The sequence below is a fragment of the Bufo bufo genome, chromosome 3, assembly GCF_905171765.1.
Source record: "Bufo bufo chromosome 3, aBufBuf1.1, whole genome shotgun sequence".
Classification (NCBI taxonomy): domain Eukaryota; kingdom Metazoa; phylum Chordata; class Amphibia; order Anura; family Bufonidae; genus Bufo; species Bufo bufo.
The window spans coordinates 579,634,055-579,656,268 of NC_053391.1; the positions used below are offsets into that span (position 1 = coordinate 579,634,055).

Genomic DNA, 22,214 nt, shown 5'->3' on the forward strand with positions numbered 1-22,214 from the left:
GCCACAGATGGCGTTGCGCAGTGCACACTTGATTTTATCGGACACTTGTTTGTGCAGGGAAGGCACGGCTCTCTTGGAGAAGTAGTGGCGGCTGGGAACAACATACTGTGGGACAGCAAGCGACATGAGCTGTTTGAAGCTGTGTGTGTCCACCAGCCTAAATGACAGCATTTCATAGGCCAGTAACATAGTAACATAGTACATAAGGCCGAAAAAAGACATTTGTCCATCCAGTTCGGCCTGTCATCCTACAAGTTGATCCAGAGGAAGGCAAAAAAACCCTGTGAGGTAGAAGACAATTTTCCTCACTTTAGGGGAATAAAAAATTCCTTCCCGACTCCAATCAGGCAATCAGAATAACTCCCTGGATCAACGACCCCTCTCTAGTAGCTATAGCCTGTAATATTATTACACTCCAGAAATACATCCAGGCCCCTCTTGAATTCCTTTATTGTACTCACCATCACCACCTCCTCAGGCAGAGAGTTCCATAGTCTCACTGCTCTTACCGTAAAGAACCCTTTTCTATGTTTGTGTACAAACCTTCTTTCCTCCAAACGCAGAGGATGTCCCCTCGTCACAGTCACAGTCCTGGGGATAAATAGATGATGGGATAGATCTCTGTACTGCCCCCTGATATATTTATACATAGTAATTAGATCTCCCCTCAGTCGTCTTTTTTCTAACGTGAATAACCCTAATTTTGATAATCTTTCAGGGTACTGTAGTTGCCCCATTCCAGTTATTACTTTAGTTGCCCTCCTCTGGACCCTCTCCAGCTCTGCTATGTCTGCCTTGTTTACAGGAGCCCAGAACTGTACACAGTACTCCATGTGTGGTCTGACCAGTGATTTGTAAAGTAGTAGGAATATGTTCTCATCACGGGCATCTATGCCCCTTTTGATGCAACCCATTATCTTATTGGCCTTGGCAGCCGCTGCCTGACACTGTTTTTTGCAGCTTAGTTTGCTGTTTATTAAAATTCCTAGATCCTTTTCCATGTCAGTGTTACCGAGTGTTTTACCATTTAGTATGTACGGGTGACTTGCATTATTCCTTCCCATGTGCATAACTTTACATTTGTCAGTGTTAAACCTCATCTGCCACTTATCTGCCCAAGCCTCCAATCTATCCAGATCCCTCTGTAGTAGTATACTGTCCTCTTCAGTGTTAATTACTTTACACAGTTTAGTGTCATCTGCGAAAATTGATATTTTACTATGCAAGCCTTCTACAAGATCATTAATAAATATATTGAAGAGAATAGGGCCCAATACTGACCCCTGAGGTACTCCACTAGTGACAGTGACCCAATCTGAGTATGTACCGTTAATAACCACCCTCTGTTTTCTATCATTGAGCCAGTTACTTACCCACTTACAGACGTTTTCTCCGAGTCCGAGCATTCTCATTTTATATACTAACCTTTTATGAGGTACAGTGTCAAATGCTTTGGAGAAGTCCAGATACACGACATCCATTGATTCGCCGCTGTCAAGTCTAGTACTTACCTCCTCATAGAAACTGATTAAATTAGTTTGACATGACCGATCCCTCACGAAGCCATGCTGATATGGCGTTATTTGCTTATTTCCCATAAGATGCTCTAACATAGCATCTCTCAGAAAACCTTCAAACAGTTTACCCACAACAGATGTTAAACTTACCGGCCTATAGTTTCCAGGCTCTGTTTTTGGACCCTTTTTGAATATTGGCACCACATTTGCCATGCGCCAATCCTGTGGGACATTCCCTGTCAGTACAGAGTCCGCAAATATCAGAAATAAGGGTCTGGCTATGACATTACTTAATTCCCTTAGGATACGGGGGTGTATGCCATCCGGTCCTGGCGATTTGTCTATTTTGATTTTTTTAAGTCGCTGTTGTACTTCTTCCTGGGTCAGACAGGACACTTTTAATGGCGAATTTATTTCAGCATTCAGCATTTCATCTGACAGTTTATTTTCCTCAGTGAATACATTGGAGAAAAAAATATTTAACAGCTTTGCTTTCTCCTCGTCGCTCTCTGCGACTCCCCCCTCATTACTCTTTAAAGGGCCGACACCTTCAGATTTATACTTTTTAACATTTATATAATTGAAGAACATTTTAGGGTTAGTTTTACTCTGTTTGGCAATTAATCTCTCGGTCTCTAGTTTGGCCGCTTTTATTTGTTTTTTACATGTTCTGTTTTTTTCCTTATAGTTTTTCAGTGCTTCCGTGCTACCCTCCTGTTTTAGGGTTTTATATGCTTTCTTTTTGTCATTTATTGCTTTCTTTACAGTTCTGTTTATCCACATTGGTTTCTTTTTGTTCCTTAACCTTTTATTCCCATACGGTATGTACCTCTCACAATGAGATTTTAGGATGTTTTTAAAGATATCCCATTTTTTGGCTGTATTTTTATTTTTGAGGACTTTGTCCCAGTTAGTTAGGCCTATGGCCTCTCTTAGTTGGCTAAATTTAGCTTTTTTGAAGTTTGGTATTTTTGTTTCTCCCTGTAGAAACGCTCTTTTGAATGATAATTGGAAGGTTATTACTTTATGGTCACTATTTCCCAGGTGTCCCCCAACCTGCACGTCTGTTGTTCTGTCAGGTCTATTGGTTAATATTAAGTCCAGTATGGCCGTCCCTCTAGTCGGGTCCTGAACCAGTTGGGAGAGATAATGGTCTTTGGTTATTGCCAAGAATCTGTTTCCTTTATGAGATATACAAGTTTCAGTTTCCCAGTCTATATCTGGGTAGTTGAAGTCCCCCATAATAACCACCTCATTATGATTTGCCGCCTTGTCTATCTCGTTTAGTAGTAGATTTTCTGTGGACTCTGGTATATTAGGTGGTTTATAGTAGACTCCTATTAGTAATTTATTGTTGTTTTTAGCTCCATGTATCTCTACCCACAGTGACTCCACATGTTCATGTCCCTCACTTATATCTTCACGGAGTGTGGGCTTTAGACAAGATTTTACATAAAGGCAGACCCCTCCACCTCTCCGGTTTAGAAATGCTGTAGTTTAGAAATGCTGGCATTCAGGGCCAGGGATCGAGGGTGGCTAGGTGGGAATTTACGCTTTCTCTCAAATGTTTGTGAGATGGAGAGCTGAACGCTGCCGTGTGACATGGTTGAGATGCTTGGTGACGCAGGTGGTGGTGTTGGTGGTACATCCCATGTTTGCTGGGCGGCAGGTGCCAACGTTCCTCCAGAGGCGGAGGAAGAGGCCGAGGCGGCGGCAGCAGCAGAAGAGGCCGAGGCGGCAGCTGCAGAAGAGGTAGCAGGGGGAGCCTGAGTGACTTCCTTGTTTTTAAGGTGTTTACTCCACTGCAGTTCATGCTTTGCATGCAGGTGCCTGGTCATGCAGGTTGTGCTAAGGTTCAGAACGTTAATGCCTCGCTTCAGGCTCTGATGGCACAGCGTGCAAACCACTCGGGTCTTGTCGTCAGCACATTGTTTGAAGAAGTGCCATGCCAGGGAACTCCTTGAAGCTGCCTTTGGGGTGCTCGGTCCCAGATGGCGGCGGTCAGTAGCAGGCGGAGTCTCTTGGCGGCGGGTGTTCTGATTTTTCCCACTGCTCCCTCTTTTGCTACGCTGTTGGCTCGGTCTCACCACTGCCACTTCCTCCGAACTGTGAAAATCAGTGGCACGACCTTCATTCCATGTGGGGTCTAGGACCTCATCGTCCCCTGCATCGTCTTCCACCCAGTCTTGATCCCTGACCTCCTGTTCAGTCTGCACACTGCAGAAAGACGCAGCAGTTGGCACCTGTGTTTCGTCATCATCAGAGACGTGCTGAGGTGGTATTCCCATGTCCTCATCATCAGGAAACATAAGTGGTTGTGCGTTAGTGCATTCTATCTCTTCCACCACTGGGGAAGGGCTAGGTGGATGCCCTTGGGAAACCCTGGCAGCAGAGTCTTCAAACAGCATAAGAGACTGCTGCATAACTTGAGGCTCAGACAGTTTCCCTGATATGCATGGGGGTGATGTGACAGACCGATGGGCTTGGTTTTCATGCGCCATCTGTGCGCTTTCTGCAGAAGACTGGGTGGGAGATAATGTGAACGTGCTGGATCCACTGTCGGCCACCCAATTGACTAATGCCTGTACCTGCTCAGGCCTTACCATCCTTAGAATGGCATTGGGCCCCACCAAATATCGCTGTAAATTCTGCTGGCTACTGGGACCTGAGGTAGTTGGTTCACTAGGATGTGTGGCTGTGGCAGAACGGCCACGTCCTCTCCCAGCACCAGAGGGTCCACTAACACCACCACGACCATGTCCACGTCCGCGTCCCTTATTAGATGTTTTCCTCATTGTTCCCGTTCACCACAATTTTGAGAATGGCAAATTTGGGAATAGTTTTTCAACCCAGAACAAAAAGTGTGCTTTTACGGTCACTACAAATAACTTGACCAGCTAAAACAGTACAGATTTGGTTGAATAGAAATGTGAGGCCTGTTTTTTTTTGCGCTGTGTGACAGGTATAGGTTTAATCACAGAATTAGACTTGTATCTGCACGGTAGCGTGTGTGTTAAGTTTTTCTGAATGACACTATCAGCACCTTGAATGTAAGATATCCTTTTTGGGATAGATTTCAAGTAGGCCTCATATAGCAGAAACTAGTTATTTTGAGAATGGCAAATTTGGGAATAGTTTTTCAACCCAGAACAAAAACTGTGCTTTTACGGTCACTACAAATAACTTGACCAGCTAAAACCGTACAGATTTGGTTGAATAGAAATGTGAGGCCTGTTTTTTTTTGCGCTGTGTGACAGGTATAGGTTTAATCACAGAATTAGACTTGTATCTGCACGGTAGCGTGTGTGTTAAGTTTTTCTGAATGACACTATCAGCACCTTGAATGTAAGATATCCTTTTTGGGATAGATTTCAAGTAGGCCTCATATAGCAGAAACTAGTTATTTTGAGAATGGCAAATTTGGGAATAGTTTTTCAACCCAGAACAAAAACTGTGCTTTTACGGTCACTACAAATAACTTGACCAGCTAAAACCGTGCAGATTTGGTTGAATAGAAATGTGAGGCCTGTTTTTTTTTGCGCTGTGTGACAGGTATAGGTTTAATCACAGAATTAGACTTGTATCTGCACGGTAGCGTGTGTGTTAAGTTTTTCTGAATGACACTATCAGCACCTTGAATCTAAGATATCCTTTTTGGGATAGATTTCAAGTAGGCCTCATATAGCAGAAACTAGTTATTTTGAGAATGGCAAACTTGGGAATAGTTTTTCAACCCAGAACAAAAACTGTGCTTTTACGGTCACTACAAATAACTTGACCAGCTAAAACAGTACAAATTTGGTTGAATAGAAATGTCAGGTCTATTTTTTAGGCGCTGGGTGACAGGCTCAACTTGCCCCTGATGTAGTATATGGCCAAAAAATAACCACACTATTGATGGTTAAATGCACTTGGGTGACACAGGCTCAGCCTACACCAGATGTAGTATATGGCCAAAAAATAACCAGACTGTTGATGGTTAAATGCACTTCGGTGACACAGGCTCAGCCTGCAGCTGATGTAGGATATAGCAAAAATTAACCACACTATTGATGGTTAAATACACTTGGTGATAGCTTGTGCTGGCGCACCACAAGCCACAAAATGGCCGCCGATCACCCCAGAAAAAAGTGATATAAAAACGCTCTGGGCAGCCTAAAAAAAGTGAGCAAGTCGATATTAGCACTTCAATGATCCACAGCTGCAGATCGATCACAGAATGAAGTCTTTTGGAGGAGTTAATCTGCCTAATCTCGCCCTAACGTCGCAGCCGCAACCTCTCCCTATGCTTGAATCAGCAGAGTGACGTGCAGCGCTACGTGACCCAAGCTTATATAGAGGCTGGGTCACATGCTGCACTGGCCAATCACAGCCATGCCAATAGTAGGCAAGGCTGTGATGGCCTCTTGGGGCAAGTAGTATGACGCTTGTTGATTGGCTGCTTTGCAGCCTTTCAAAAAGCGCCAAGAAAGCGCCGAACACCGAACCCGAACCCGGACTTTTACGAAAATGTTCGGGTTCGGGTCCGTGTCACGGACACCCCAAAATTCGGTACGAACCCGAACTATACAGTTCGGGTTCGCTCATCCCTATATACTGGCACTACTGGTGGAAACGGAGGAGCATTAAACACTGGAGCCATTAAATATATATATACAGTGGGGCAAAAAAGTATTTAGTCAGCCACCAATTGTGCAAGTTCTCCCACTTAAAAAGATGAGAGAGGCCTGTAATTTTCATCATAGGTATACCTCAACTATGAGAGACAGAATGAGAAAAAAATAAAACGGAAAATCACATCGTCTGATTTATTTGCAATAAGTATTTGGTCAATAACAAAAGTTCATCTCAATACTTATATACCCTTTGTTGGCAATGACAGAGGGCAAACGTTTTGTAAGTCTTCACAAGGTTTTCACACACTATTGCTGGTATTTTGGCCCATTCCTCCATGCAGATCTCCTCTAGAGCAGTTATGTTTTGGGGCTGTCGCTGGGAAACACGGACTTTCAACTCCCTCCAAAGGTTTTCTATGGGGTTGAGATCTGGAGACTGGCTAGGCAACTCCAGGACCTTGAAATGCTTCTTACGAAGCCACTCCTTCGTTGCCCGGGCGGTGTGTTTGGGATCATTGTCATGCTGAAAAACCCAGCCACGTTTCATCTCCAATGCCCTTTCTGATGGAAGGAGGTTTTCACTCAAAATCTCAAGATACATGGCCCCATTCATTCTTTCCTTTACACGGATCAGTCGTCCTGGTCCCTTTGCAGAAAAACAGGCCCAAAGCATGATGTTTCCACCCCCATGCTTCACAGTAGGTATGGTGTTCTTTGGATGCAACTAAGGCTACTTTCACACTTGCGTTCGGAGCGGATCCATCTGGTGTCTGTACAGACGGATCTGCTCCTATAATGCAAACGCTTGCATCCGTTCAGAACGGATCCGTCTGCATAACAGTTTTTTTCAGATCTGATTTTTCACTTCATGAAAACTCAGATCCGACAGTATATTCTAACACAGAGGCGTTCCCATGGTGATGGGGACGCTTCAAGTTAGAATATACTAAAAGAACTGTGTACATGACTGCCCCCTGCTGCCTGGCAGGTGCTGCCAGGCATCAGGGGGCAGAACCCCCCCCCTCCCTCCCCTGTATTTAACTCATTGGTGGCGAGTGCGCCCCCCCCTCCCTCCCTGTATTTAACTCATTGGTGGCCAGTGCGGCCGGCCCCCCCCTCCCTCCCTCCCCTATATTTAACTCATTGGTGGCCAGTGCGGCCGGCCCCCCCTCCCTCCCCCCCCTGTTTTTAACTCAGCACCTGCCAGGCAACAGGGGGCAGTCATGTACACAGTTCTTTTAGTATATTCTAACTTGAAGCGTCCCCACCATCACCATGGGAACGCCTCTGTGTTAGAATATACTGTCGGATCTGAGTTTCACGATCTAACTCAAATCCGATGGTATATTCTAACATGGTGATGGGGACGCTTCAAGTTAAAATATACCATCGAATTGGAGAAAACTCCGATCCGATGGTATATTAATAGGGACTCCTGACTTTACATTGAAAGTCAATGGGGGACGGAGCCATTTGCAATTGCACCATATTGTGTCAACGTCAAACGGATCCGTCCCCATTGACTTGCATTGTAAGTCAGGACGGATCCGTTTGGCTCCGCACGGCCAGGCGGACACCAAAACGCTGCAAGCTGCGTTCGGGTGTCCGCCTGCTGAGCGGAACGGAGGCCAAATGGTGCCAAACTGATGCATTCTGAGCGGATCCGCATCCACTCAGAATGCATTGGGGCAGTACGGATCCGTTCGGGGCCACTTGTGAGAGCCTTCAAACTGAACTCACAAGCGGAACCCCAAACGCAAGTGTGAAAGTAGCCTTAGCATTCTTTCTCCTCCAAACATGACGAGTTGAGTTTTTACCAAAACTTTGGTTTCATCTGACCATATGACATTCTCCCAATCCTCTTCTGGATCATCCAAATGCTCTTTAGCAAACTTCAGACGGGCCCGGACATGTACTGGCTTAAGCAGGGGGACACGTCTGGCATTGCAGGATTTGAGTTCCTGGCGGCGTAGTGTGTTACTGATGGTAGCCTTTGTTACTTTGGTCCCAGCTCTCTGCAGGTCATTCACTAGGTCCCCCCCGTGTGGTTCTGGGATTTTTGCTCATTGTTCTTGTGACCATTTTGACCCCACGGAGTGAGAGCTTGCGTGGAGACCCAGATCGAGGGAGATTATCAGTGGTCTTGTATGTCTTCCATTTTCTAGTAATTGCTCCCACAGTTGATTTCTTCACACCAAGCTGCTTGCCTATTGCAGATTCAGTCTTCCCAGCCCGGTGCAGGTCTACAATTTTGTTTCTGGTGTCCTTCGACAGCTCTTTGGTCTTGGCCATAGTGGAGTTTGGAGTGTGACTGTTTGAGGTTGTGGACAGGTGTATTTTATACTGATAACAAGTTCAAACAGGTGCCATTAATACAGGTAACGAGTGGAGTACAGATGGGCCTCTTAAAGAAGTTACAGGTCTGTGAGAGCCAGAAATCTTGCTTGTTTGTAGGTGACCAAATACTTATTTTACAGAGGAATTTACCAATTAATTCATTATAAATCCTACAATGTGATTTCCTGTATTCTTTCAACCCATTCTGTCTCTCATAGTTGAAGTGTATGATGAAAATTACAGGCCTCTCTCATCTTTCTAATTGGGAGAACTTGCACAATTGGTGGCTGACTAAATACTTTTTTTGCCCCACTGTAGATTATATATATATATATATATATATATATATATATATATATATATATATACAGACACTTCAGGGGGCATTATAATACAGGGCAAAGTACAGACGAGTTATAACTGCAGAGGGCATTAGAACTACATGGGGACCTGCAAGGGTGGCATTATAAATACTGAGGGCACTATGGTGATATTATTACTTGGGAATCGTTGCATTGCTCGTTATTGAAGGAGACCGCTGCTATTACATGTAATCAGGCCTCATCCACAAGACAGGGAAATACAGGGACTGAAATCCTTCAGCACCTCCCCCACCTCTCTTTTCTCAGCAGTGGCTGGAGTGTACAGTATGTACACAGAGCAGAGCTCCTTATCTCTGTATCTGTATAACTCTATACAGATACATACAATAGCTTCATAGACAGTATCACACAAGGTAGGATTAAAAACACAGGTCAGCAGACAGTATCACACTCTATACACATACATATAATAGCTTCATAGACAGTATCACACCTAATAGGATAAGATACACAGCTCAGCAGACAGTATCACACATGAAAGGATTAGATACACAGCTCAGCAGATAGTATCACACATGGTAGGATTAGATACGCAGCTCAGCAGGCAGTATCACACATGATAGGATTAGATACACAGCTCAGCAGACATTATCAAACACAATAGGCTTAAACACACGACTCTGCAGACAGTATCACACATGATAGGTTTAGGTACACAGCTCAGCAGAAAGTATCACACATGATAGTATTAGATACCCAGATCAGCAGACAGTATCACACATGAAAGGATTAGATACACAGCTCAGAAGATAGTATCACACAGGATAGGATTAGATACGCAGCTCAGCAGGCAGTATCACACATGATAGGATTAGATACACAGCTCAGCAGACATTATCAAACACAATAGGCTTAAACACACGACTCTGCAGACAGTATCACACATGATAGGTTTAGGTACACAGCTCAGCAGAAAGTATCACACATGATAGTATTAGATACCCAGATCAGCAGACAGTATCACACATGATAGGATTAGATACACAGCTTAGCAGGCAGTATCACACATGATAGGATTAGATACCCAACTCAGCAGACAGTATCAAACACAATAGGCTTAGACACACGACTCTGCAAACAATATCACACATGATAGGATTAGATACACAGCTGAGCAGACAGTATCACACATGATAGGATTAGATACACAGCTGAGCAGACAGTATCACACATGATAGGATTAGATACACAACTCAGCAGACAGTATCACACATAATAGGATTAGATACACAGCTCTGCAGACGGTATCACACATGATATGATTAGATACATAGCTGAGCAGACAGTATCACACATGATTGGATTAGATACACAGCTGAGCAGACAGTATCACACATGATAGGATTAGATACACAACTCAGCAGACAGTATCACACATAATAGGATTAGATACACAACTCAGCAGGCAGTATTACACACAATAGGCTTAGATACCCAGATCAGCAGACAGTGTCACACATGGTAGGATTAGATACGCAGCTCAGCAGGTAGTATCACACATGATAGGATTAGATACACAGCTCAGCAGACAGTATCACACATGATAGGATTAGATACACAGCTCAGCAGACAATCAATAATCAATAAGTATTTTAAATGTCATGCAAACATTGCGGTATATACTGACACGCAATGTGTCTGAATTGTATTATGTAAATTTGTAACATGTAATGGGGCTGTTAAAAGTATATAATAATTGCTGCATAATACTGTGGTTGGTGTGTGTTATTTTGAATATAATAAAAATAATACTAGACTAGCACTGTATACTGACACCAAATGTAGCTAAATCATAGTATACGGCATATAGAATTGTAGTGAACAATGGCACAGGTCAAAATATATGGTAATCTTTGCACAGTAAAAAAAAAAGAGCATCAGTTGGAGGGATTTGTTTAATGTATACAATATATTTTTTATATATGTTAAATGTAAGAAAAGACCTGATGTGATCCCGGCCAAATTTCACAATTGTAATTCCATTACCAGGTCTTTACCTTAAGTTCAGGTATTTAGCTAGTAACACAATGCGCCACCTGCTGTCTGAACGTTGTATAGCTAGTAACACAAAGCGCCACCAGCTGTCTGAACGTTGTATTGCAATTTATCCAATTTAGATATAATGTCATTTCGTGGCACACATCTCAGGACATGTTGAGATAAGTGATCCGTTAAGTGTGGACACATCTGTAGTAATAGAAAAATCAGGCCACAAATAGCAGAAAGAAAGGGGTGCCAGAAGCTCAACAACAGTATTTCAAGTTTCCGATCCAGGAATATCATGGTATAACATTTTTATATCAAACAATACAATTTTCATACTGGCTTTAGAAGTTGTCCATCTTGATTCTGGTTATGGCAGGTACAGTACACAGTTCAATTTTCAAATGCAAAAACATCATGATAGTTACAAAGCTTGAAAAAGACACAAGCCCATCAAGTTCAACTATTAATAATAATAAGTTAATTTAACATGTTTTACAAAGTTCCGAGACAGGCTTGTCCTCGGTTCTGATGTACTTGGCTCAGATGTAAGACAAAATGCCTTTAAAAGATAAAAGTCAAATGACTTAACCCCTTAAGGACATAGGACGTACCGGTACGCCCTATTTCCTGAGTCCTTAAGGACACAGGACGTACCGGTACGTCCTGACTTAAAATCGGCATTCCGGCGCCGCGGGGGTTAATCGGAACGGGATGCCGGCTGAAATCATTCAGCCGGCATCCCGTAACAATGCAGGGGGGGGTCATTTGACCCCCCCGTATCGACGATCGCAGAAAACCGCAGGTCAATTCAGACCTGCGGTTTTCTGCGTTTCCGGTCCATTCGGGTGTCCTGTGACCCGATGAACCGGAAAAAGACTGCGATCGGTGGCGTAATTATACACCACCTATCGCAGTCCGAGGATTTGGAGAGGCGTTGCTGGCCCTGGTGCTGAACGCCGCTGTCCAGGGTGCTGATTGGAGCAGGGGAGAGAGGCGCGAGATTCAAACTTCCTGCGCTCCTCTCTCCCCTCCTCTTCCTGTCCAGCACCCTGACCGTGCAGCACCGTTCGGCACCCGCTCCTGCGTCTCCCTAATCGCCATCCATCACCCTCCTGCACCCATCGCCACCCAGGTAGGTTAGGGTCAGTGAGGGAGAGGCACCGTTAGGCAGGGAAAGAAGGGAAAAGTTAGAAAAAAAAAAAAAGTTCTTTTATTTCAAAACTTTTTTTGATCCATCAGACCCCAGACCCCCCCACCAGCCCCGCACCCCCCCCCACCCCCACCAGCCCCCCACCCCCCACCAGCCCCCCTTCCCCCACCAGCCCCCCCACCCCCCACCAGCCCCCCCACCCCCCACCAGCCCCCCTTCCCCTCACCACCACTTTTTTTTTTTTTTCTGCGTGCGCTGACTGGCCGGCACTTTTTAGCGTCCGTCCACTGTTAGCGCATCGCCCACCCCACCACCGCACCACCCCACCGACCGCTGATCAGCGTTGTACCGCTGATCAGCAAATTTGAACTTTTTTTTCCTAACACTTGCCCTTTCTTTTTTTGCCTTTTTTAGTACGTGAACACCCGTTGCCCCCACACACACGCACATATAATAAAGGTTTCCACACACGCACACTTACACGCACACACACCCATGGCCCGCCGGATGTTCTCGGCCGAGGAGGCATACGCCCAGATTGCCTCCGACTCTGAGAGCCCCAGTGAGGATGAGGATGACCCCACGTTCCTTTTGTCATCCGCATCCTCCTCATCATCATCGGATGATGATGAGCCACCGAGGCGGCGGAGACGCCGCCAGGCGGAGCCAGGGGCCCCACATGCTAGGGATCCTGTGGCCCACCCTAGTACGAGCCGCCCTGGGGTTCGTACTGGTTTCCCGGCCCACCAAATAAGTCCACCGGAGCCCCCTGCCGATGAACTTAGTTGGTGTCCCCCAGTGGACTTTGAGCCTGAGATTCCGGATTTTGCTGGCAATCCTGGAATCCAGATTCCCACAGTGGGGTTTACTGAAATTGACTATTTTAGTTTTTTTTTCAGTAACCCACTGGTGAATCTGATGGTGGAGCAGACGAATCTGTACGCCCAACAGTTTGTCGCTCAAAACCCAGGCTCATTTTTGGCTAGACCCGGTGGCTGGACGCCGGTCAGTGCAGCCGAGATGAGGACATTTTGGGGCCTCGTGCTGCATATGGGTCTAGTCCAAAAACCCAGTGTCAGGCAATACTGGAGTGGGGACGTCCTATACCAGACCCCACTGTACAGTATGGTCATGACACGCTCCCGGTTTGAGGCCGTCCGGAAATGTCTGCATTATTCCGATAATGCAGCATGTCCACCCCGAGGTGATCCTGCCTATGACCGGCTGTATAAGATACGGCCGGTCATCGATCACTTTGGGGCCAAATTCATGGAGGCCTACGTACCTGGAAGGGAGGTCGCGGTTGATGAGTCTCTCGTTGCGTTCAAGGGGAGACTCAGTTTCCGCCAATACATTCCCACAAAGCGGGCGAGGTATGGCGTGAAGCTATACAAAATTTGTGAGAGTACCTCAGGGTACACTTACAAATTTCGTGTGTACGAGGGGCGAGATTCCCGTATTCAACCCCCAGAATGTCCCCCCACTCTGGGTGTTACCGGGAAACTCGTGTGGGACCTTATGTACCCACTGCTGGATAACGGTTACCACTTGTACGTGGACAACTTTTATACCAGTATCCCCTTGTTTAGGTCCCTTGCCGCCAGATCCACGTTCGCTTGTGGGACCGTGCGGAAAAATCAACGCGGCCTCCCTGCCTACCCCCTCCAGGTACCTATCCCCAGGGGTGAGACCTGTGCCCTTACCAGTGGAAACCTGTTGCTGGTCAGGTATAAGGACAAGAGGGATGTCCTTATGCTGTCCACAATCCACAGTAACAGCACCACCCCAGTCCCTGTGCGAGGTACCGCGGCAACGGTCCTCAAGCCCGATTGTATCGTCGACTACAATCGGTATATGGGAGGAGTTGATCTCTCTGATCAAGTCCTCAAGCCATATAACGCCATGCGCAAAACCCGGGCATGGTACAAAAAAGTTGCGGTCTACTTGGTACAGGTTGCCATGTACAACTCTTTTGTACTATCCCGAAGCGCTGGCAGCACAGGGACATTCCTCCAATTCTATGAGGCAGTCCTCAAGGCCCTGATCTTTTCGGACCGGGAAAGAGCAGGCCGGAGTACCTCGGGAATTGGAGGCGCCCGGATCGTCCCTGGCCAACACTTTCCAGGTGTGGTCCCCCATACTGGAAAGAAGGGACGAACCCAAAAAAAGTGCAGAGTGTGTCACAAGAGGGGGATACGGAAGGACACCACCACTCAGTGTGACACGTGCCCCGATCATCCGGGCCTCTGCATTATCGATTGCTTCAGGGAGTATCACACTTCCATGGAGTACTAAATTTTTATAATCCCCAACAGTCCACTAGAGAACATAAAAAACTATGGCTCTCAGACTTTGGAGACACGGAAACATTTTTTTTTCCCCAAAAAAATATTAGTTTTAGTGCAGGCATCCTCAAACTGCGGCCCTCCAGATGTTGTAAAACTATAACTCCCAGCATGCCCAGACAACCTACAGCCATCAGCAGGGCATGGTGGGAATTGTAGTTTTACAACATCTGGAGGGCCGCAGTTTTTAGGATGCCTGCTTAGTGTCTCCAAAGTCTGAGAGCCATACATATTGGGCATCGTCGCGTGCGTAAAAGTCGTCGCTATAAAAATAACTTTTGCCCAAACGCCTCGGATGAACGGTGTTAAAAATATAAAATAAAAACGGTGCCAAAACACCCATTTTTGGGCAAAATTTCCATTTGAATCCTTTTTGCCGGTAATAAAGCTAGGGTTAACAGCCAAACAAAACTCAATATTTATGGCCCTGATTCTGTAGTTTGCAGAAACACCCCATATGTGGTCGTAAATGGCTATATAGCCGCACGGCAGGGCATAGAACGAAGGGAACTCCATATGGTTTCTGGAAGGCAGATTTTGATGGACAGTTTTTTTTTTGACACCATGTCCCATTAGAAGCCCCCCCTGATGTAGCCTAGACTAGAAACTCCAAAAAAGTGACCCCATCTAAGAAACTACACCCCTCAAGGTATTCAAAAGTTACTTTACAAACTACGTTAACCCTTTAGGTGTTCCACAAAACTAAATAGCGAATGTAGAAACAATTTTAGAATTTAATTTTTTTGTTACATTGCCTCAAAAAGAGTAATATAGAGCAACCAAAAATCTAATTTACCCCTAAAATAGTCCCAAAACAACAACCACCTTATCCCATAGTTTCCTAGATGGGGTCACTTTTATGGAGTTTCTACTCTAGGGGTGCATCAGGGGGCTTGAAAGGGTACATGGTGTCAATAAACCAGTCCAGCAAAATCTGCCTTCCAAAAACCATATGACATTCCCCTTCTTCTATGTCCTGCCGTTTAGCCAAACAGTAGTTTACGACCACATATGGGGTGTTTTTGCAAACTACAGAATCAGGGCAACCCATTTTGAGTGTTGTTTGGCAGTTAACCCTTGTTTTACTCCTGGAAAAAATGTATTATATTGGAAACTTTTCCAAAAAATAGAAATTTCAAAATTGTTTCTCCATCTGCCATTAACTCTTGTGGAACACCTAAAGGGTTAACAAAGTTTGTAAACCCAGTTTTGAATACCTTGAGGGGTGTACTTTCTTAGATGGAGTCACTTTTTTGAAATTTCTATTCTAGGGGTGCAACAGGGGGCTTCAAATGGGACATGGTATAAACAAAACCAGTCCTGCCAAATCTGCCTTCCAAAACCCATATGGCGTTCCCCTCCTTCTATGTGCTACCGTTCGGCCAAACAGTAGTTTACGACCACATATGGGGTGTTTTTGCAAACTACAGAATCAGGGCAACCCATTTTGAGTGTTGTTTGGCAGTTAACCCTTGTTTTACTCCTGGAAAAAATTGATTATATTGGAAACTTTTCCAAAAAATAGAAATTTCAAAATTGTTTCTCCATCTGCCATTAACTCTTGTGGAACACCTAAAGGGTTAACAAAGTTTGTAAACCCAGTTTTGAATACCTTGAGGGGTGTACTTTCTTAGATGGAGTCACTTTTTTGAAATTTCTATTCTAGGGGTGCAACAGGGGGCTTCAAATGGGACATGGTATAAACAAAACCAGTCCTGCCAAATCTGCCTTCCAAAACCCATATGGCGTTCCCCTCCTTCTATGTGCTACCGTTCGGCCAAACAGTAGTTTACGACCACATATGGGGTGTTTTTGCAAACTACAGAATCAGGGCAACCCATTTTGAGTGTTGTTTGGCAGTTAACCCTTGTTTTACTCCTGGAAAAAATTGATTATATTGGAAACTTTTCCAAAAAATAGAAATTTCAAAATTGTTTCTCCATCTGCCATTAACTCTTGTGGAACACCTAAAGGGTTAACAAAGTTTGTAAACCCAGTTTTGAATACCTTGAGGGGTGTACTTTCTTAGATGGAGTCACTTTTTTGAAATTTCTATTCTAGGGGTGCAACAGGGGGCTTCAAATGGGACATGGTATAAACAAAACCAGTCCTGCCAAATCTGCCTTCCAAAACCCATATGGCGTTCCCCTCCTTCTATGTGCTACCGTTCGGCCAAACAGTAGTTTACGACCACATATGGGGTGTTTTTGCAAACTACAGATTCAGGGCAACCCATTTTGAGTGTTGTTTGGCAGTTAACCCTTGTTTTACTCCTGGAAAAAATGTATTATATTGGAAACTTTTCCAAAAAATAGAAATTTCAAAATTGTTTCTCCATCTGCCATTAACTCTTGTGGAACACCTAAAGGGTTAACAAAGTTTGTAAACCCAGTTTTGAATACCTTGAGGGGTGTACTTTCTTAGATGGAGTCACTTTTTTGAAATTTCTATTCTAGGGGTGCAACAGGGGGCTTCAAATGGGACATGGTATAAACAAAACCAGTCCTGCCAAATCTGCCTTCCAAAACCCATATGGTGTTCCCCTCCTTCTATGTGCTACCGTTCGGCCAAACAGTAGTTTACGACCACATATGGGGTGTTTTTGCAAACTACAGAATCAGGGCAACCCATTTTGAGTGTTGTTTGGCAGTTAACCCTTGCTTTACTCCTGGAAAAAATTGATTATATTGGAAAATTTTCCAAAAAATAGAAATTTCAAAATTGTTTCTCCATCTGCCATTAACTCTTGTGGAAGACCTAAAGGGTTAATAAAGTTTGAAAAAACAGTTTTGAATACCTTGAGGGGTGTAGTTTCTAGAATGGGGTCATTTTTGGGAGGTTTCTATTATCTAAGCCTCACAAAGTGACTTCAAACCTGAACTGGTCCATAAAAAGTGGGATTTTGAAGATTTCTGAAAATTTCAAAATTTGCTTCTAAACTTCTAAGCCTTGTAACATCCCCAAAAAATAAAATATCATTCCCAAAACAATTCAAACATGAAGTAGACATATGGGGAATGTAAAATCATCATAATTTTTGGGGGTATTACTATGTATTACAGAAGTAGAGAAACTGAAAGTTTGAAATTTGCTAATTTTTCAAAATTTTTGGTAAAAATTGTATTTTTTTATGCAAAAAAATTAAATTTTTTGACCCAATTTTAGCAGTGACATGAAGTACAATATGTGACGAAAAAACAATCTCAGAACGGCCTGGGTAAGTCAAAGCGTTTTAAAGTTATGAGCACTTAAAGTGACACTGGTCAGATTTCCAAAAAATGGCCTGGTCCTTAAGGTGAAAATGAGCCCGGTCCTTAAGGGGTTAAATAAGTGTCCACAGTTTTCAGTAGTTGAAGTGACCAACCTATTGTGAGCTGGTTTTATTTTTATCCATTGCTGTTACTTCAGTTGTAGTCTTCTCCTTATAGTGCACTGGCAGTCGTCCTGCAGCCTCTGGTAATTCTGGCTGGTATCGATAGTTATATCCATACGGCCTTAAGTGGTACACGTAGTACTCCAGCATGTGCATCAATGTGGGGTCAACATAATGAAAGGATATGGCCAGGTCTGAGCAGCACTGGGAACCCTGCAAACCAAATAGTCATAAACATATTAGATCAAAACTCTTTACTTCCTTTCAACATGCATATTATCTAGAGAGCTAGAACTGTGGTCTGAAGGTACAGCCAGTAGATTGGGAACCACAGATATGGAGCCTAACTCCCAGTACTATTTTCACCCAAAACTAAAATCAGTGGGACGATTTTATATTTGGTATAGGGGCTCTTAGCTGGTGTTAGTTGGGATTAGAGTTGAGCGAACCCGAACTGTAAAGTTCGGGTTCGTACCGAACTTTAGGGTTTTTGGCACCCGGACCCGAACCCGAACATTTACGTAAAAGTTCAGGTTCGGTGTTCGGCGATTTTTATGGCGCTTTTTGAAAGGCTGCAGAGCAGCCAATCAACAAGCATCATACTACTTGCCCCAAAAGGCCATTACAGCCTTGCCTACTATTGCCATGGCTGTGATTGGCCAACTGCAGCATGTGACCCAGCCTCTATTTAAGCTAGAGTCACGTAGCGCCGCCCGTCACTCTGCTCGGATTAGTGTAGGGAGAGGCTGCAGCTGCTGTGAGGGAGAGATCATGGAGAAATCTTATGAAGATTCAGAACTGCTTCTTTACTCAGCGATCTACAGCAAATGTGTTTTGTGGGTGCAGTGCACAATTTTTTAAGCCTGCCCTGAGCCAACTACTACTAAAAACGAACTTTTTTTCCTTCAGTTAGTCAATATCAATACATAATCGGCAGCCATTTTATGCAACGATAGTGCACCAGCACAGGCTATCTGCATGTCTGCAAGTCCAGAAATACAGCTTTTTGCTTACTGGGGTGAAAAAATACATCTGTTTCATATAGTGCACATCTGGGATTAGACGTGCATAAGTGAGTATCACATTTAGGCCAGAAATACGGCTTTGTGCTTACTGGGGTGATAAAAATACATCTGTTTCATATAGTGCACATCTGGGATTAGACGTGCATAAGTGAGTGTCACATTTAGGCCAGAAATACGGCTTTTTTCTTACTGGGGGGAAAAAAATACATCTGTTTCATATAGTGCACACCTGGGATTAGACGTGCATAAGTGACTGTCACATTTAGGCCAGAAATACAGCTTTTTGGTTACTGGGGTGAAAAAAAAAATCATCTGTTTTATATAGTGCACATCTAGGATTAGACGTGCATAAGGGAGTGTCACATTTGTAATATCACAGCCTGATCATATAGTGCACATCTGGGATTAGACGTGCATAAGTGATTGTCACATTTAGGCCAGAAATACGGCTTTTTGCGTACTGGGGTGAAAAAACCCTCTGATATACTGCACATCTGGGATTAGACATGCATAAGTGAGTGTCACATTTAGGCCACAAATACGGCTTTGTGCTTACTGGTGTGAAAAAAATACATCTGTTTCATATAGTGCACATCTGGGATTAGACATGTATAAGTGACTGTCACATTTAGGCCAGAAATACAGCTTTTTTCTTACTGGGGTGAAAAAAATACATCTGTTTCATATAGTGCACATCTGGGATTAGACGTGCATAAGTGATTGTCACATTTAGGCCAGAAATACAGCTTTGTGCTTACTGGGGTGAAAAAAATACATCTGTTTCATATAGTGCACATCTGGGATTAGACGTGCATAAGTAACTGTCACATTTAGGCCAGAAATACGGCTTTTTTCTAACTGGGGTGAAAAAAACCCCATCTGTTTCATATAGTGCACATCTGGGATTAGACGTGCATAAGTGATTGTCACATTTAGGCCAGAAATACGGCTTTTTTTCTTACTGGGGTGAAAAAAATACATGTTTCATATAGTGCACATCTGGGATTAGACGTGCATAAGTGAGTGTCACATTTAGGCCACAAATACGGCTTTGTGCTTACTGGGGTGAAAAAACCCTCTGATATACTGCACATCTGGGATTAGACGTGCATAAGTGAGTGTCACATTTAGGCCACAAATACGGCTTTGTGCTTACTGGGGTGAAAAAACCCTCTGATATACTGCACATCTGGGATTAGACGTGCATATGTGACTGTCACATTTAGGCCACAAATACGGCTTTGTGCTTACTGGGGTGAAAAAAATACATCTGTTTCATATACTGCACATCTGGGATTAGACGTGCATAAGTGAGTGTCACATTTAGGGCAGAAATACGGCTCTGTGCTTATTGGGGTGAAAAAACCCTCTAATATACTGCACATCTGGGATAAGACGTGCATAAGTGAGTGTCACATTTAGGCCACAAATACGGCTTTGTGCTTACTGGGGTGAAAAAACCCTCTGATATACTGCACATCTGGGATTAGACATGCATAAGTGAGTGTCACATTTAGGCCAGAAATACGGCTTTGTGCTTATTGGGGTGAAAAAACCCTCTAATATACTGCACATCTGGGATTAGACGTGCATAAGTGACTGTCACATTTAGGCCACAAATACGGCTTTGTGCTTACTGGGGTGAAAAAACCCTCTGATATACTGCACATCTGGGATTAGATGTGCATAAGTTACAGTGAAATTTAGGCCACAAATACCGGTGTCATATAGAGTTCAAAAAATTTTTTTTTAGTGCAATACCCTACATCAGGGTTTTTATTGGCGGTTAATTATTTTTAACAGACTTAACCACTTTTTACTTTGCTTTGTGAACGCAAACTATGAGGCAAACGTCTAATAAGGGACGTGGTCATGGTCGCGGTGGTGGTGTTGGTGGAGCCTCTAGTGCAGGGAGAGGACCTGGCCGTTCTGCCACAGCTACACGTCCTACTGAACCTACTACCTCAGGTCCCAGTAGCCGCCAGAATCGACAGCGATATTTGGTCAGGGCCTAATGCCGTTCTAAGGATGGTTAGGCCTGAGCAAGTACAGGCGCTAGTCAATTGGGTGGCCAACAGTGGATCCAGCATGTTCACATTATCTCCCACCCAGTCTTCTGCAGAAAGCACACAGGTGGCGCCTGAAACCCATGCCCATCAGTCTGTCACATCACCCCCATGCATATCGGGGAACCTGTCTGAGCCTCAAGTCATGCAGCAGTCTCTTATGCTGTTTGAAGACTCTGCTGGCAGGGTTTCCCAAGGGCATCCACCTAGCCCTTCCCCAGGGGTGGAAGACATAGAATGCACTGACGCACAACCACTTATGTTTCCTGATGAGGACATGGGAATACCACCTCAGCACGTCTCTGATGATGACGAAACACAGGTGCCAACTGCTGCGTCTTTCTGCAGTGTGCAGACCGAAAAGGAGGTCAGGGAGGAAGACTGGGTGGAAGACGATGCAGGGGACGATAAGGGTCCTAGACCCCACATGGAATGAAGGTCGTGCCACTGACTTTCAGAGTTCGGAGGAAGAGGCAGTGGTGAGACTGAGCCAACAGCGTAGCAAAAGCGGGAGCAGGGTGCAAAAGCAGAGCAGCCGTCGCCAAAACAGTTCGCCTGCTACTGGCCACCGTCACCAGGGACCGAGCACACTAATAGCAGCTTCAATGAGTTCCCTGGCATGGCACTTCTTCACACAATGTGCTGACGACAAGACCCGAGTGGTTTGCACGCTGTGCCATCAGAGCCTGAAGCGAGGCATTAACGTTCTGAACCTTAGCACAACCTGCATGACCAGACATCTACATACGAGACACAAGCTGCAGTGGAGTAAGCACCTTCAAAACCAAGAAAGGGCTCAGGCCCCTCCTGCTCCCTCTTCTGCTGCTGCCTCGGTCTCTTCCTCCGCCTCTGGAGGAACGTTGGCACCTGCCGCCCAGCAAACAGAGGATGTGCCACCAACAACACCACCTCCATCACCAAACATCTCCACCATGTCACACGGAAGCGTTCAGCTCTCCATCTCACAAACCTTTGATAGAAAGCGTAAATTCCCACCTAGCCACCCTCGATCCCTGGCCCTGAATGCCAGCATTTCTAAACTACTGGCCTTTGAAATGCTGTCATTCAGGCTGGTGGAGACGGACAGCTTCAAACAGCTCATGTCGCTTGCTGTCCCACAGTACGTCGTTCCCAGCCACCACTACTTCTCCAGGAGAGCCGTGCCCTCCCTGCACAACCAAGTATCTGATAAAATCAAGTGTGCACTGCGCAACGCCATCTGTGGCAAGGTCCACCTAACCACAGATACGTGGACTAGTAAGCACGGCCAGGGACGCTATATCTCCCTAACTGCACACTGGGCAAATGTAGTGGCGGCTGGGCCCCAGGCGGAGAGCTGTTTGGCGCACGTCCTTCCGCCGCCAAGGATCGCAGGGCATCATTCTTTGCCTCCTGTTGTCTCCTCTTCCTACTCTG

The 22,214-nt window shown here is 44.8% G+C and overlaps 1 protein-coding gene across 1 annotated transcript in view; it reads right to left on the bottom strand.

Moving 5' to 3' along the window:
• Positions 1–10,699: 10,699 nt before the first annotated feature.
• LOC120996078 (glycoprotein-N-acetylgalactosamine 3-beta-galactosyltransferase 1-like) overlaps positions 10,700–22,214 on the bottom strand; it is a 53,572-nt gene continuing 42,057 nt past the window's right edge. The window contains exons 5-6 of the mRNA XM_040425769.1: positions 17,661–17,920; positions 10,700–11,427 (exon numbers count right to left, since the gene is read on the bottom strand). Of these exons, the coding sequence (XP_040281703.1) occupies positions 17,699–17,920 (222 nt within the window). The 3' untranslated portion in view covers positions 10,700–11,427; positions 17,661–17,698. The remainder of the gene's footprint in view (positions 11,428–17,660; positions 17,921–22,214) is intronic.